A 12,766-nucleotide genomic window follows, 5' to 3' on the forward strand; every position below is an offset into this window, starting at 1 on the left:
CCACCCCTCCATGGATGGGCACAGGACCGAGACTTTAAGGTAATGAACAAATGAGAAGCTTTTTCTTTGTCAAGGGCCAACTTTCTCCTCCCCCGTTCGCGGGAACGCAGGGGCAAGGCCAGTGTGCCCTGGATGGGCTCTCGGCTGCAGGGAGGTGGCTGGGCCCTCGGCTGCAGGGAGGTGGCTGGGCCGGGACTGTCCCAGGGGCCTCCCCTTCGCCTGCCCGTGTCCGGAGCCTCCCTGAGAGCCAGGCCTGGCCCGGCGTGGTCTGTCCCCAGGTTCCCTGGGCTGGTTCTGCAGTAGCAGAGGCATAGGGGGTGGTGCAGCTTGGGACATCGCGGCAGGCATCTTGGAAGAGGTGGTCTGTGTGCAGGTGGAGTAGGGCTTTCTGGTTCCCTTTGAGCCGAAGCACTCAGACTTGCCCACACTGTCCTGCAGGGGCCCTGTGGGCTGCCCCTTCCCCATGGCCTGTCGGGGTGGGGCCAGTGTAGCCCTCTGGCCTTGCTGTCTCCACCCCACTGCCCATGCCTCAGGAAGGCGGGGGCCCCCAGAGCTCCCCGAGACTGCAGGCTGAGACGTGCAGCCAGGCGGGCGTGGGCGGGCTGCAGGAGTCTGCCCCAGTTTCATGGGGCCTCAGCCCCGTCCGAGGAGAAAGTGCCGTCCTGGGCCTTGTTGTTGCAGTGACGTGCCTTTGAATCACGCCCAGTGAGGTGAGCCTGTAAAACCAGGTACCTGGAGGCCAAGGCGGGCGGGTGCGGCCTGTTGACGCCTGGGCCCTGGGGCTCACAGGGCGCTCAGGGAGGAGGGCTGCCCAGCACTGGGTGTTGGGTAGATTGTGGGGCGGAGACGCCTGACCAGTGACTTCCCAGACCCCAGGCAGGCTCTGTCCAGGTGGCCTGGGGCCTGGCCGTGCCACTGCAGGAGCCCCACAGGTGGTCTGGGTGGAGCCCTGGTCTGTGCTGAAGCCCCCGGCTCCTGAGAGGGTGGCCGGAGGGTCAGTGTCTGTGACCCTTGTGTGGCCACTGGGCAGAGCCCTGGCATGGTCTTGATCCCTGCAGACCTCACTCTGGTCTCCTTGCACTGTCCCTGGTGGTCACAGGTCTTCCCCTGGCCTTTATGGCCCCCACAGGCTTGGAGCTGTGGGCGTGGGATGCCCTGTCCCCCACAGCTTTGGATGTTCGAGCCCTGCCGGCACCCTGGCCAATCAGCCTAGGGTGAGGGCGTGCCCAGCCGGGGCTGTCTGCTCAGCCGGGCCGACCCAGGGCAGTGCATGGCCTCCTGTGTGATGGCCTCCCTCTCTCCCAGGCACAAGCCTCTCTGCCCTGTTTACAGATGAAGGAGGCCGTGGGGCCTCTTTGCCTTTGACACGGTCCCTCCCCAGTCCCTTCTCCAGCCCCTTCTTGCACCTGCAGGACCCACCTGCCCTCCCCAGCCTGAGGCCGCAGTGTCCCCTGAGGGGTGGCTTGTGGCAGCTGTGGCTGGATGGCGGGCCCAGGGTGCAAGGTGTGGCCAGGGAGAGGACTGGGCAAGAAGAGCCCCAGGGCCCCTGTTCTGGCTCCAGGTCTCTTGGCCCCGTAGGGGTCCCACCTGAGTGCCATGGCCCCTCCTGGGCAGCCCTGGGTTCTGCTCAGGGGACCGTCCCCCAGCTGGCCCTGCAGGGTGCGGCGGGCAGCCCCACGCCGTGAGGGGCCCCACCGTGTGCCGTAGATTACTTTTATGTTCCGTGACGACACCTCGCTGGGAGGAGAGCCGTCTCCCGGGCCTCTTCAAAGACGGCTATTAAAGATGAGAGGGCTTAAGCGAAGCGCTGGCGTGGGAGGCAGTGGGACCCACCCCGCCCCATGCAGGCCCTTCCGTGCTAGGTCCCCTTGAGAAGGAGGCCAGACGCTGAAGAGCGGGGGTATCCGGAAGGGGAGCTGGCGGGTGCCCTCCTGGCCAGGGCCCAGAGCCCGCACTGGCCACCCGCCTTCCCTCCCCCCTCGATGGAGACAAGCAGCAGGCTGAGACTGGAAGAGGGGCCGCCCCAGCCCAGGGCTGTCCGTGCCACCCCTGGCGTGGCCATGGCCCAGGAGGTGCCGCAGGGCTGAGTGTCCGTGGGGGCGCTCGTGGGCTGTAAAGCCCCCCGGGAGCAACAGGTAGGGCCGGGAGCCTACCTGGGAGACCCGTCCTGGGAGCAGAGCGCCAGAGGTGCCGTGGGCCCGTGGGGTGTGTGTGTCCGTGTGTGAGCCTGTGGACAGGCTGCAGAGTCGAGGGCGCGTGTCTGCGCATGTGTGTCCATGTCTGCACGCGTGTGTGTGCTGGGGCCCTGGAGTCCACACTAGTGGTTGCCATCATATCAGAGTCCCCTTGTCCCCATCCCTGGAGGTTCCAGGTCTACGTTTCCGATTCCCCAGGGGTGTTCAGGGCCCTGGCATATTCCGGGCTGGGGTGGCTGCAGGAGCCCAGGCTGGTCGGGACCACGGCTGACCAGGGCCAGGAGCTCAGGGCTGAGCAGCCTTGTCACGGCAGAACCCTTCCCTGCAGCCCTGGAGTCCGGGGCTGGCCTCCTGTGGGCGGACTGGGAGGGTGAGGGTGGGTGGTCAGGGATGGGGGGTGAGGGCAAGGGCATCCTAACCAGAGCACCAACCGTGCCTGTGCCCTGTGTGTGGGCATTGCCACTGCCCCCAGGATCAGTGCAGGGCCACACACTGGGGGCACGTACCCCACTTCAGAGATGGGAGGCTGGGGCTCAACAACAGCGCCTGTAGGGCCTTCACACAGCCGCTGCGCACCCTGCACCTGGCGTTCTGTCCCACTCCCTGCGGCGGCGGGTGGCGGATGACGGTGGGTGGGTGGGGGAGCGTGGGGGCGTGCAGTCCCGTGTCTGCTGGCCCCTCTGTTGCCCAGCCTGCCCTGGCGCTGGGCAGGGCCACTGAGAGGGGACCGCCGTGAGGAAGGGAGGGCAGGCTGCAGCCTCCCTGCTGGCTGTTCCCTTGGACGGCTGTTTGGGGCTGCCAGGTCTGGGGGAGGGCGGCCTGGGCTGGGGACCGTGGGGACGGCTGCCTGGCTCACTAAGCCCTGCTGCCTCTTGTCCCAGGGCCGCCCAGAAGCTCAGCCTGGCTTCCAAGCGCAAGAAGCCGCCACCACCGCCAGCGCCTGCCCACACCTCCCCCTTCCCCACCGACTTCAGCAGGGTCCTGCGGCTGAGCCCGCCCCCGGTGCCCCCCTGCCTGCTCAGGGCCCCCAAGGCCAAGGACAGCCCTGGAAGCACTGGAAAGGTAGGCTGGGGGAGAGGGGAGCACAGGAAGGCAAAGGGAGGGTGCGGGAGAGGCCCCCCTTAATTCTCAGGCTGGACCACGATGGGCAGCAGGGGAGGCTGAGGCCCAGGGCATTGCCTGGCTAAGGCAGGCCAGGCATATGGGCGGGTGGGGAGTCGTGAGCCACCAGGTCCAGGGCACGAGTGCGAGGACAGCCGGGCCGTTGGCTTCCTGAGAGCAGGCTTGGTCTTGGCAGGGAATCCTTTGCTCAGCTCCCACGAGACACACCTCCACACTCAGGCAGGTCCTGGTCCCAGCTCGCCACGGGGCAGGGCAGCACGACGTGGAGGGGTCGATGGAGGCTGCTTGTTTCTGGTGGGGAAACCGAGGCCTGTAGAGGGCCAGGGCTCGGCCCTGTGTCTCCTGGCTTCCCCAGGAGCCCAGTTCTTTGGGGCCTCCAGGAGCTTGGCAGGCTGGGAGTTGTGCACGTGCCCGGCCTCAAGGGCCCTCCTGGGGAGCTGGGCTGCAGTGGGTTCTGGGGGTCGGAAGGCGGGGCAGGCCATGTGCACCGAGTGCTTGCCCTGCCCTCTGCCCTCTGCCCGCCAGGCCTCTCTGAGCAGGGCGGTGGTCGGGTGGCTCTCAGGCTGCTCCAAGAGCCCTGAGGCTCACTGGGCCCCACAGGCTCCCTCTCACAGAGGCGGCCACACAGTCCTCAGGGTCTGGAGCCCTGCACCTCCCAGGGGTTTCCCTTCCTAGACAGGGCCCACGCAGGTGAGCCACGTGATCTGCAGAGGCCCCTGTTCTGCCCATCCTGGTGGCCCTTGGTGGTGCTCTCGCCCCTTCCTGGTGTCTGCTGGGGCCCAGTAGGGCAGGCGGGCTCAGGCCCAGAAAGCCTGGCTGCCCTCGTTTCTGCCCCTCTAGTCCCACACTCCAGCCTCCCCAGGCTCCCCAGCCTCCCTGGCCTCTCCGGCCTCCCGCCCTCCCCGGGCTCCCCGGCCTCCCCGGCCTCTCGACCTCCCTGGCCTCCCCAGGCTCCCTGGCCTCTCCAGGCTCCCCGGCCTCCCTGGCCTCTTGGCCTCCCCAGCCTCCACAGGCTCCCCGGCCTCCCAAGGCTCCCCGGCCTCCCCGGCCTCCCTGGCCTCCCCAGGCTCCAGAGCGCAGGATCTCTGCTCTACCGAGTTGTGCCTCGCAGTGCCAGGGCAGGAGGGCCCAAGAGTGCAGGGCACACGGCAGGGGGTTGCGGCCAGCATGTGTCAGTATGGCCGAGGCCTTAGGCTGACCCAGCGGGTCCGTAGCACTGAACCCTGGTCTGGAGACCCTCTGCTCCTTCCCTGGAGCTGGGCTCAGCCCCTCCCGCCTGAGGGCCTCCTGCCCCAGGCCTGCAGTGGTTCCTGGGAGGTTCTGGCAGCTGTGGTGAAGCTGGTGCAGGGGTCACCTGTGCATGGCACCCGCTCGGGCCAGGTGCTGCGTGGTTGGCACCGTGGAGCATGCGTGTGGCCAAGGGGAATGTGGCTACTGCCTGGTGGGCTTCCCCACCAGCCACGTGGGTCTGCACACTGGGTGCCGTCTACCTCTGACTGGATGCTCCGTGAGTCTCCCTCAAGGCCCGTGGGGGGTGGCAGCACCAGTCCCCGTGGAGGGCCAGGGCCTGCTGACTTCAGCACCCTGTTCTCTTTGCTCCCCGCAGCGCCTCAGGACAGGGTGGGGGTGCAGAGCTGAGGTTGGGGGCCCCGGGGAAAGTGAGCAGCACCCCGGTCTCCCACCCGGCACCTACTTCCTGGCTCTGACCATGGCCTGGCCACACCGCCTGCCTGTCTGCAGACGGTCAGGGTGGTGGGGCAGCATCTTGGTTACATGGGGCCAGGGGCTCCCTTAAGAACATTGCTGCAGGGGCCTGCTGGTGTCCCCCGAGCTGTGGCCCCGGGCGGGAGCCTCTCACCCCACCTCCCCGGCCAGCCAGCACTCCTTGGCAGGGGGCCGCCCCCTCCTCTCTGAGGCAGATATACCTCGGCTGGGTCCCTGGACCACTGTGGGTCCCTGGACCACTGGACCTCCCTGGAACCCAGGGGCCCTGGTTGGCAGCCTCCCAGCCCCAGCCGCAGCCCCGGCCCGTGTCTCTCGCCTGTGGGGTTTTTAGCACTGATGTCACGTAGTCAGAAATGCCGCTTGAAAGGCGTTTAATATTGTCACGGAAAAGAAGTTAGATTACGTTCGATTTCTGACATTAATGTGCTACTTAAGATAATTCATCACATCGTGGTATTAAAAGACATCCCTTTCTTGGTGGGTGCCGAGGGGCGCCCCTCCCCCTCCTGCCTGGGCCACCTCTTGGGAGCTGGGAGCCCTTTTTATGCAAAATGTGCTTCTCCTCACTGCAGGCAGCTGTTCTGCAGGGCCACTGGATCTGCAGATCTGCACGTCTGGGGGCCGATGGGCTTGTCTCCCGCAAAGACCCTGTCACTTCCCACAGGAATGACAATGGCCTGGCGCTGCAGGGGAGGGAGGAGGCAGGTGGGGCAGGCGGGGTGGTGCTGCCCCGCTGTGGGCCTGCTCTGTCCTCTCCCTGGGGAGGCAGGTGGCAGCCCTGCCTGGCGCTGGGTTTGGGTCAGGATTAATGTCGCGGCCCCTCGAGAGCGGCCCTGGGAGGTGGGAGAGCTGCCTGGGGCCTGCTCCCACTGGGGACCCTCTCAAGTCTGCTGAACGCATTTGGCTCCTGAAGTGGCACGGAGTTCATGCTGGAAAAAATTGCCCAAAATTACAGGAAAGTGCACATTTCGTCTGCTCTGCGGCAGCGTTGGAAATGAAATGGTCGCGTTCGTGTCGTCGGGGGTAAAGGAATCGATTCTGGCCTAATGGAGCTCGGGCTCTGAGTGAGCAGTAGAAGAGCGTTCCTCCCCGGAGAGTGGGGAGATCGGCTTTGCATATCAATTTGCCACTTGCCGAGGGGAGTGGGTGGCGCCGTGTGCGGACTACCCACGGTAAACCAATTTTGCCCACGCTATGTATGTCAGTTACAATTAAATCCGTGAAAAATACTGGCTCTGAAATGAGTCTCGGGTAATTTGATTTACACTGCGGTGTAGAAAGAAGGGATTTCATCAGCGAGTGGACGGCGGTGTCCTCTGGCCCTGAGAAGGGGTGTGAGTTCAGGGTGCTCAGGGCTGAGGGCTCCTGCCCAGCAGAATCTGTCAGCCCGCAGGTGCAGCACCTTGTATCAGTGGCCTGCACGGGTTTGGGGGCTGCCGTGCAGTATTCTGGGCTCTGGCATCCTGGGGCCCTGCCCCTCCCTGCTGAGTCACCCGTTGGCTGATGGTCGGGGCACGCACAGGGCCCTGGTGCGGTCACTTTTGTGTTCCAGAGACCCCTGGTGGGTTGGGCCATGAGCCGAGGTTGCCTGGCCACCAGCTGTGGACAGGACTCTCAGGCCCAACCCCAGTGCCTGCCTCTCTGCCCAGCCTTGTTGCCCAGAGCCCCCCGCAGGGGCTGGTGAGGCGGGGGACGCCAGGGCCCATGCCTCCTGTGCCTCTCTGTAGAGCGACTCCTTGGCATCCTGCTGACTGGGTCCTGCAGCACACGGGGCTGGGTGCAGTGCCTGGGGCTGGCTCTGGGTCAGAGGCGGCAGCCCCTCCCTTCCCCAGGCCCTCAGCGGCCTCTGAGCTCTTCCCTGCTGTGCTTGGCTTGTTCCTGGCCATCCCAGATGCCCGCCAGGCTGCAGTCTCCCAGCCCTGCAGGACTTTGCCAGGCCAGGGCTGGCGGAGGGCAGGCCGGGGCTGGGGCGGGGCAGGGCTGTGTGTGGTGTCCCTGCAGTTTCGGCAGGCGGGAGAGTGGTCCTGCCTCCCCACCCAACTCTGCGCTGCCCAGCTCCCTTGCCCCCTGCCTCTCCGGGCTCGTGGTCTGCCTGGGACTTGGTGTAGGACACGCTCGCTCTGCCAGGCCCGCTGTCCTGACTCGCATGAGGCTGCTCCTGCCTTGTAATTAGCGGCCAGCTGGGTGACTCCTCAGGTGTCCCCTGCCCCCGTCCCCCCGCTCCCAGGTGAAGGTTATGCTGCGGATCTGGGCAGCCCAGGGGACCCAGCGCTCGGCCGAGTCCTCGTCCTTCCTGAAAGTGGACCCTCGGAGGAAGCAGGTGACCCTGTACGATCCGGCTGCTGTGCCCCTGGGCAGCGTGGGCTCCAGGCAGGCCGCCACGTCCGTGGTCCCCAGGATGTTTGCATTCGACGCTGTCTTCCTGCAGGACTCCGAGCAGGTACTGCTGGGGCTCTAGTGCCGACCTCCTGGGGCCTGGGCTGCATCTCAGTGTGGCACGGGGCTTGGTTCTGTGGAGGAGGAAGGAGAGGGGGGGCCCCATGGCTGCACCCCTATTTCCACCTAGCTCTCCCTGGGGCAGCACCTGGGGTGTTGGGGCCCCCCTCCGTGGAAGCTCTCTGAGCAGTGTGTGCTTCCTGGACACGGCTCTCTGCTGTGTGCACTACGCGTGTGGGTGTATTCTGGGGGCTGTGCTCTGTGTGTGTATGCGTGTGTGCACACGCCCAGCTGTGTTCATGTGTGTTCTGTGCCGTGTGTGTGGGTGCTCATGCACAACTGTGTTCATGTGTGCCGTGTGTGGGCGCACATGCCGAGCCATGTTCGTGTGTGCTCTGTGCTTTCTGTGCTGTGCATGTGCATACGCCCAGCTGTGTTTGTGTGTGCTCCGTGTGTGTGGGTGCACACGCCCAGCTGTGTTTGTGTGTGCTTCGTGTGTGTGGGTGCACACGCCCAGCTGTGTTCGTGTGTGCTCTGTGCTTTCTGTGCTGTGTGTGTGGGAAGGGCTGTCTTCCAAAAGGGGCAGCTGACCCGCTGTGCTCGCCCTCACAGGCCGAGGTCTGCTCGGGGACCGTGACGGACGTGCTGCAGTCTGTGGTCGGCGGGGCCAATGGCTGTATCCTGTCCTTTGGCCCCAGGAGCCTCGGTGAGTGCAGGCCGCCCTGTGAGCTCTGCCGGCCGCCCCCCTTGTGCATTGTCTGCCATCCCGACTGGCTCTGGGTGGGGACGAAAGACGGCTCCCTGTGTTGGGGAGAAGCACAAGCCCTGGGAGCAGGGGCAGAGGCCCCAGCTAGGTCAGAGGTCCCAGGTTGGCCCCGAAGCCTCAGTGGCCCCAGGTCGACTCCGGGACCGGGGCGGTGGGCGGTCCTCCAGTGCTAGAGCATGTCCTGGAGTGCGGGGTGCACTCTGATGCCTCCATGGCCCCCAGGGAAGTCACACACCATGATCGGGAAGGACAGCTCACCGCAGAGCCTGGGCGTCGTGCCCTGCGCCATCTCCTGGCTCTTCAGGCTCATGGAGGAGCACAAGGAGCGGACAGGCACCCGCTTCTCTGTGCGTGTCTCAGCCGTGGAGGTGTGCGGCCGCGGCCAGAGCCTGCGGGACCTGCTGGCCGAACTGGCCTCTGGCAGCCTGCAGGATGCCCAGTCCCCAGGCTGCTTGCGGGAGGACCCCGAGTGTGGGGCACAGGTGCGTCGACCCTCCCTCCCGCTTGGGGTGGAGGGGTGTGGGCTGGGGGCTGCTCTCTGTCCGAGCCCCTCATGGCGCCTTCACCTCCACCCTCCTGCAGCTGCAGAGCCAGAGTGAGCTGCGGGCGCCCACGGCTGAGAAGGCGGCCTTCTACCTAGACGCAGCCCTGGCTGCCCGCAGCGCCAGCAGGGCAGACGGTGCTGAGGATGCCCGGTGCGGCTCCCACCTGCTCTTTACGCTCCATGTCTACCAGTACCGTGTGGAGAAGTGCGGCCAGGCAGGAAGTAGGTGCTGCCCGGCAGGTGTCGCTGAGGCCCAGCCCAGGGCATGTCCCATCCCCGAAGCGTCCCTGAAGATGCCTGCTGGGCCTGGGCCTAGGGGCAGGGCCTGGGTGCCCAGGCCTCACTGTCACTGCCTGCCCTGTGGTTTCAGTGTCTGGAGGCCGCAGCCGTCTGCACCTCGTCGACCTGGGCAGCTGTGAGGCTGGGTCCAGCAGGGGTGGGGAGGCCGGAAGCCCCATCAGCCTGTCCCTGCCGGCCCTGGGCAGCGTCATCATGGCCTTGGCCAGTGGAGCCAAGCATGTGCCGTACCGGTGAGTGCGGGCACCTGGCCGGCACTAGCTGGGGTGGCCCCTGGACAGCACGTCTCCGCCCACCTGTGCAGTGCTCTGCAGCCCCGGGTCATCAGTTCTTCTCTCATTCACCTCCTGCTGGACCTCAGCTCAGTGCCCGCCGGCTGCCGTGCCCAGGGCGGAGCTTGTCGGCCTCTGCTGCTGCGGGCTACCTGCTGCCCAGCCTCCCCTCGCCCGTCCCTCCCTAGGCCAGTGACCTCAGACCTGCTTGGCCCCCAGGGACCACAGACTCACCATGCTACTGCGAGAGTCCCTGGCCACCGCCAACTGCAGGGCCACTGTGATTGCCCATGTCTCGGACGCACCAGCCCACCACGCCGAGACGCTGAGCACCGTGCAGCTGGCTGCCCGCATGTACCGCCTGCGCAGGAAGAAGGCCAAGGTGGGCCCCGCCCCTGCCTCCCGGCTCCCGCCCCCTAGGCAGGCCCCTACTGGGCATAGTGCAGAGGGCAGCAGGGGGTCTGCAGCTGGCGTGCAGCCCTGCACGGGGCTGTGTCCTGGCCGCACACTGAGGCCCTGCCCGGAAGGGACACAGGGCCAAGCATGAGGACCCCGGTGCGGCAGGCAGATTGAAACTGCTCACACTGGGGCTGCCCCAGCCCTAGCCCTGGCCTTTGGGAGAGTGGCCCCAACTTTGCAGGGCCCCAGGAACCTGTGTGGTGGGAGGCTGGCATCTGATGTCCAGGTCAGAGCCCGGTGCACAGCCCTGTGGCATGGGCTTGTCCTCCAGTCCCGGATGCGAGTGTGTGTCGCTGTCTTTGCCTGGTTGTGGAGAGGTCAGCCCGTGCCCAGCTCTGGCAGGGTCTGGCTGGCAGTTGGGAGGGGCTGGGCGTGTGGGGGGCCGAGGCTGCCCACTCATGTCCGCCCTGTTGCTCCCAGTACGCATCTAGCTCCTCGGGCGGGGAGAGCTCCTGCGAGGAGGGCCGGGCCCGCCGCCCCCCACACCTGCGACCCTTCCACCGGCGCACTGTGGCCCTGGGCCCCGACCGTCCCGCCCCTGGCCTGCCCGGAGACCCCGACTACTCGTCCAGCAGCGAGCAGTCCTGCGACACGGTCATCTACGTGGGCCCCGGAGGGGCAGCGCTGTCGGACCGCGAGCTCACCGACAGTGAGGGGCCCCCCGACTTCGTGCCCATCATCCCCGCGCTGAGCCGCCGCCGTCCGTCAGAGGGCCCCCGGGATGCCGACCACTTCCGCTGTGGTACCTTCGCGGAGCTGCAGGAGCGTCTGGAATGCATCGATGGCGGCGAAGGCCCCTGGGGACCCCCGGGCGGCACTGACGGAGCCCAGGCCAGCCCTGCGCGAGGGGCCAGGAAGCCTTCACCACCTGAGGCTGCATCTCCCTGGAAGACAGTGGGTGCCCCCATGGCTGCCAGCACCCCTCGAGGAAGCCCTGGCCCAGACGCCCACTGCGGCGCCCCTGAGCCCTCCAAGTCTGGTGCCTGGGGTGACCGGAGAGAGGACGGCAGTGCCGGGCCTGAGCCACCTGCCCCCGAGAAGGCCGGGGCAGGAGGCCTCTGCCCAGCCCGGCCCCTCCGCCACCTCAGCAGCCAGAAGCTCGTAGAGCCCCAGAAGAGCTCGGGGGCAGGACCTCTGGCTGTGTGGCACGGACGCCCCCCGTGGGCATGAGCAGGCAGGTGGGCCGGCCCCCGACGGTGCGCGGCCCCTGTCTGGAGCGGGGCCTGCTGACCACCACGGTGACGCTGCAGCAGCCTGTGGAGCTCAACGACGAGGATGAGCTGGTGTTCACGGTGGTGGAGGAGCTGTCCCTGGGCGCGCTGGCCGGTGCCGGCCGGCCCGCCAGCCTGGCCAGCTTCAGTAGCGACTGCTCCCTGCAGGCCCTGGCCTCGGGCTCCAGGCCCGTGAGCATCATCAGCAGCATGAACGACGAGTTGGATGCGTGCGCCGTGCAGGCCCCCGACGGCCCCGCGGACCCCCTGGGCGGGGGCGCCGTCAGCTCCTGGCTTGGCGAGGTCAGCGCCCGCCCCACGCCACAGCTGCCTTTCGGCTCTGACCGCTCTGTGGGGTCTGAGCGTCCTGGGCCCCCAGTTCCCCTGGGCACCTCTGAGGACGATGGCAGCTTGGGGCTCTCGGGGCACGCCAGGCTCGGTGTGCCCAACCCTGCCCAGAGTCCTCGCCCGAGGGAGGTGGCCGCAGCAGTCCCCACACCCCGGCAGGGAGTCCCAGGCCACGTGCCCACGGGACACACCTGCCACGCAGACCATTCACTCCAGCCTTCCCCGGAAATCCAGGACTACCTCTGCAGCCAGTCATGCAGGCTGTGTGCACCCGGGCCCGAGCCCGCCTGGCCTTGGAGGTCTGCTGGAGGACCCGTGGCTGCTCCGGGCAGATGAAAGTGACCTGCTCCCCATGACCGTGGCTGGCAAGGCCCCTAGCCCGACGCTGGGCTCTCCCCGGCCAACTGAGGTCCCTGCGGTGCCGGCCTGTGCCCACAGGGCTGTGGATGGGTGTGAGGGGGCAGCCAGGGTGGCCCGCAGACCGGAGGCCGTGGCGCGGATCCCGCCGCTGCGGAGGGGTGCCACCACGCTGGGTGTGAGCACACCCACCACGTCCTGCAGGGACGCCCTGGCTGAGGCTGAGGCTGTGGCCTGCTCAGGCAGCCTGAAGGCCACCTCTGGGAGCAAGAGGGGCCTGGCTCCCAAAGGGGGCTTCTTCCCCAGGCCCAGCGGGGGCTCTCCCCCAGCCCCGCCTGTGCGCAAGTCCAGCCTGGAGCCCCGGGGCGGCCCGGCCCCAGCCACCACTCAGGCCCTGAGCCTGACCCGGGCCGGCGTTGCCACCGCCCTCCGTGGGGAGGAGGAGGCCAGGCTGAGTGGTCGGGCTGAGCCCTCGGTGCCCAGGGCCACGTCTAGCCTGAAGGCCCGGGCTGGCAAGATGGAAGTGGCTCACCGGCCAGTAGGCCACGCATCTCTGGAGCGGTGCGAGGGCCTGGGGCCCAGCAGCAGGCTCAGGGAGGCCCCCGGGAGGCCAGCCCGGGCTGTGCCCAGGTTGGGGGTGCCACTGGCTAGCCCTGTACCAGGGCCGTCTCCGGCCTGTAAGGGCACTGCCCCCAAGGCTATAGGAACCCCTAAACCCCTAGCTACAGGAGGCAAGGGTCGGAGCCTGGCAGCTGGTGGGTCTCGGGCCCTCGGTGCTTCTGGGAAGCCACCGGCCCCTGTGGCCAGCAGGAGCCCTGGCGGCCCTGTGATGGGTCCCAGGATGGTTCCCCGGGCGGTGCCTGGAGCTGGGCCCAAGGCCGGCCGAGGCACCGTCATGGGCACCAAGCAGGCACTGCGGGCCGCCCACAGCCGCGTCAGTGAGCTGGCAGCTGCTGGGGCCCCCGGCAGAGGCGGCCCCTGGTGGGGCTCGGCCGACTCGGACAGCGGCAACGACAGTGGTGTGAACCTGGGCG

The 12,766-nt window shown here is 67.5% G+C and overlaps 1 protein-coding gene across 1 annotated transcript in view; it reads left to right on the forward strand.

Moving 5' to 3' along the window:
- The window catches only part of KIF26A (kinesin family member 26A), a 42,790-nt gene that overhangs the window by 26,827 nt on the left and 3,197 nt on the right, over positions 1–12,766 (forward strand). The window contains 10 exon segments of the mRNA XM_027776400.1: positions 3,077–3,257; positions 7,270–7,482; positions 8,091–8,184; positions 8,467–8,726; positions 8,827–9,010; positions 9,159–9,318; positions 9,577–9,739; positions 10,237–10,858; positions 10,861–11,524; positions 11,526–12,763. Coding sequence (XP_027632201.1) covers positions 3,077–3,257; positions 7,270–7,482; positions 8,091–8,184; positions 8,467–8,726; positions 8,827–9,010; positions 9,159–9,318; positions 9,577–9,739; positions 10,237–10,858; positions 10,861–11,524; positions 11,526–12,763 — 3,779 coding nt within the window.

This window comes from Tupaia chinensis, unplaced genomic scaffold, assembly GCF_000334495.1.
Source record: "Tupaia chinensis unplaced genomic scaffold, TupChi_1.0 Scaffold000671_2, whole genome shotgun sequence".
Taxonomy (NCBI): Eukaryota; Metazoa; Chordata; class Mammalia; order Scandentia; family Tupaiidae; genus Tupaia; species Tupaia belangeri.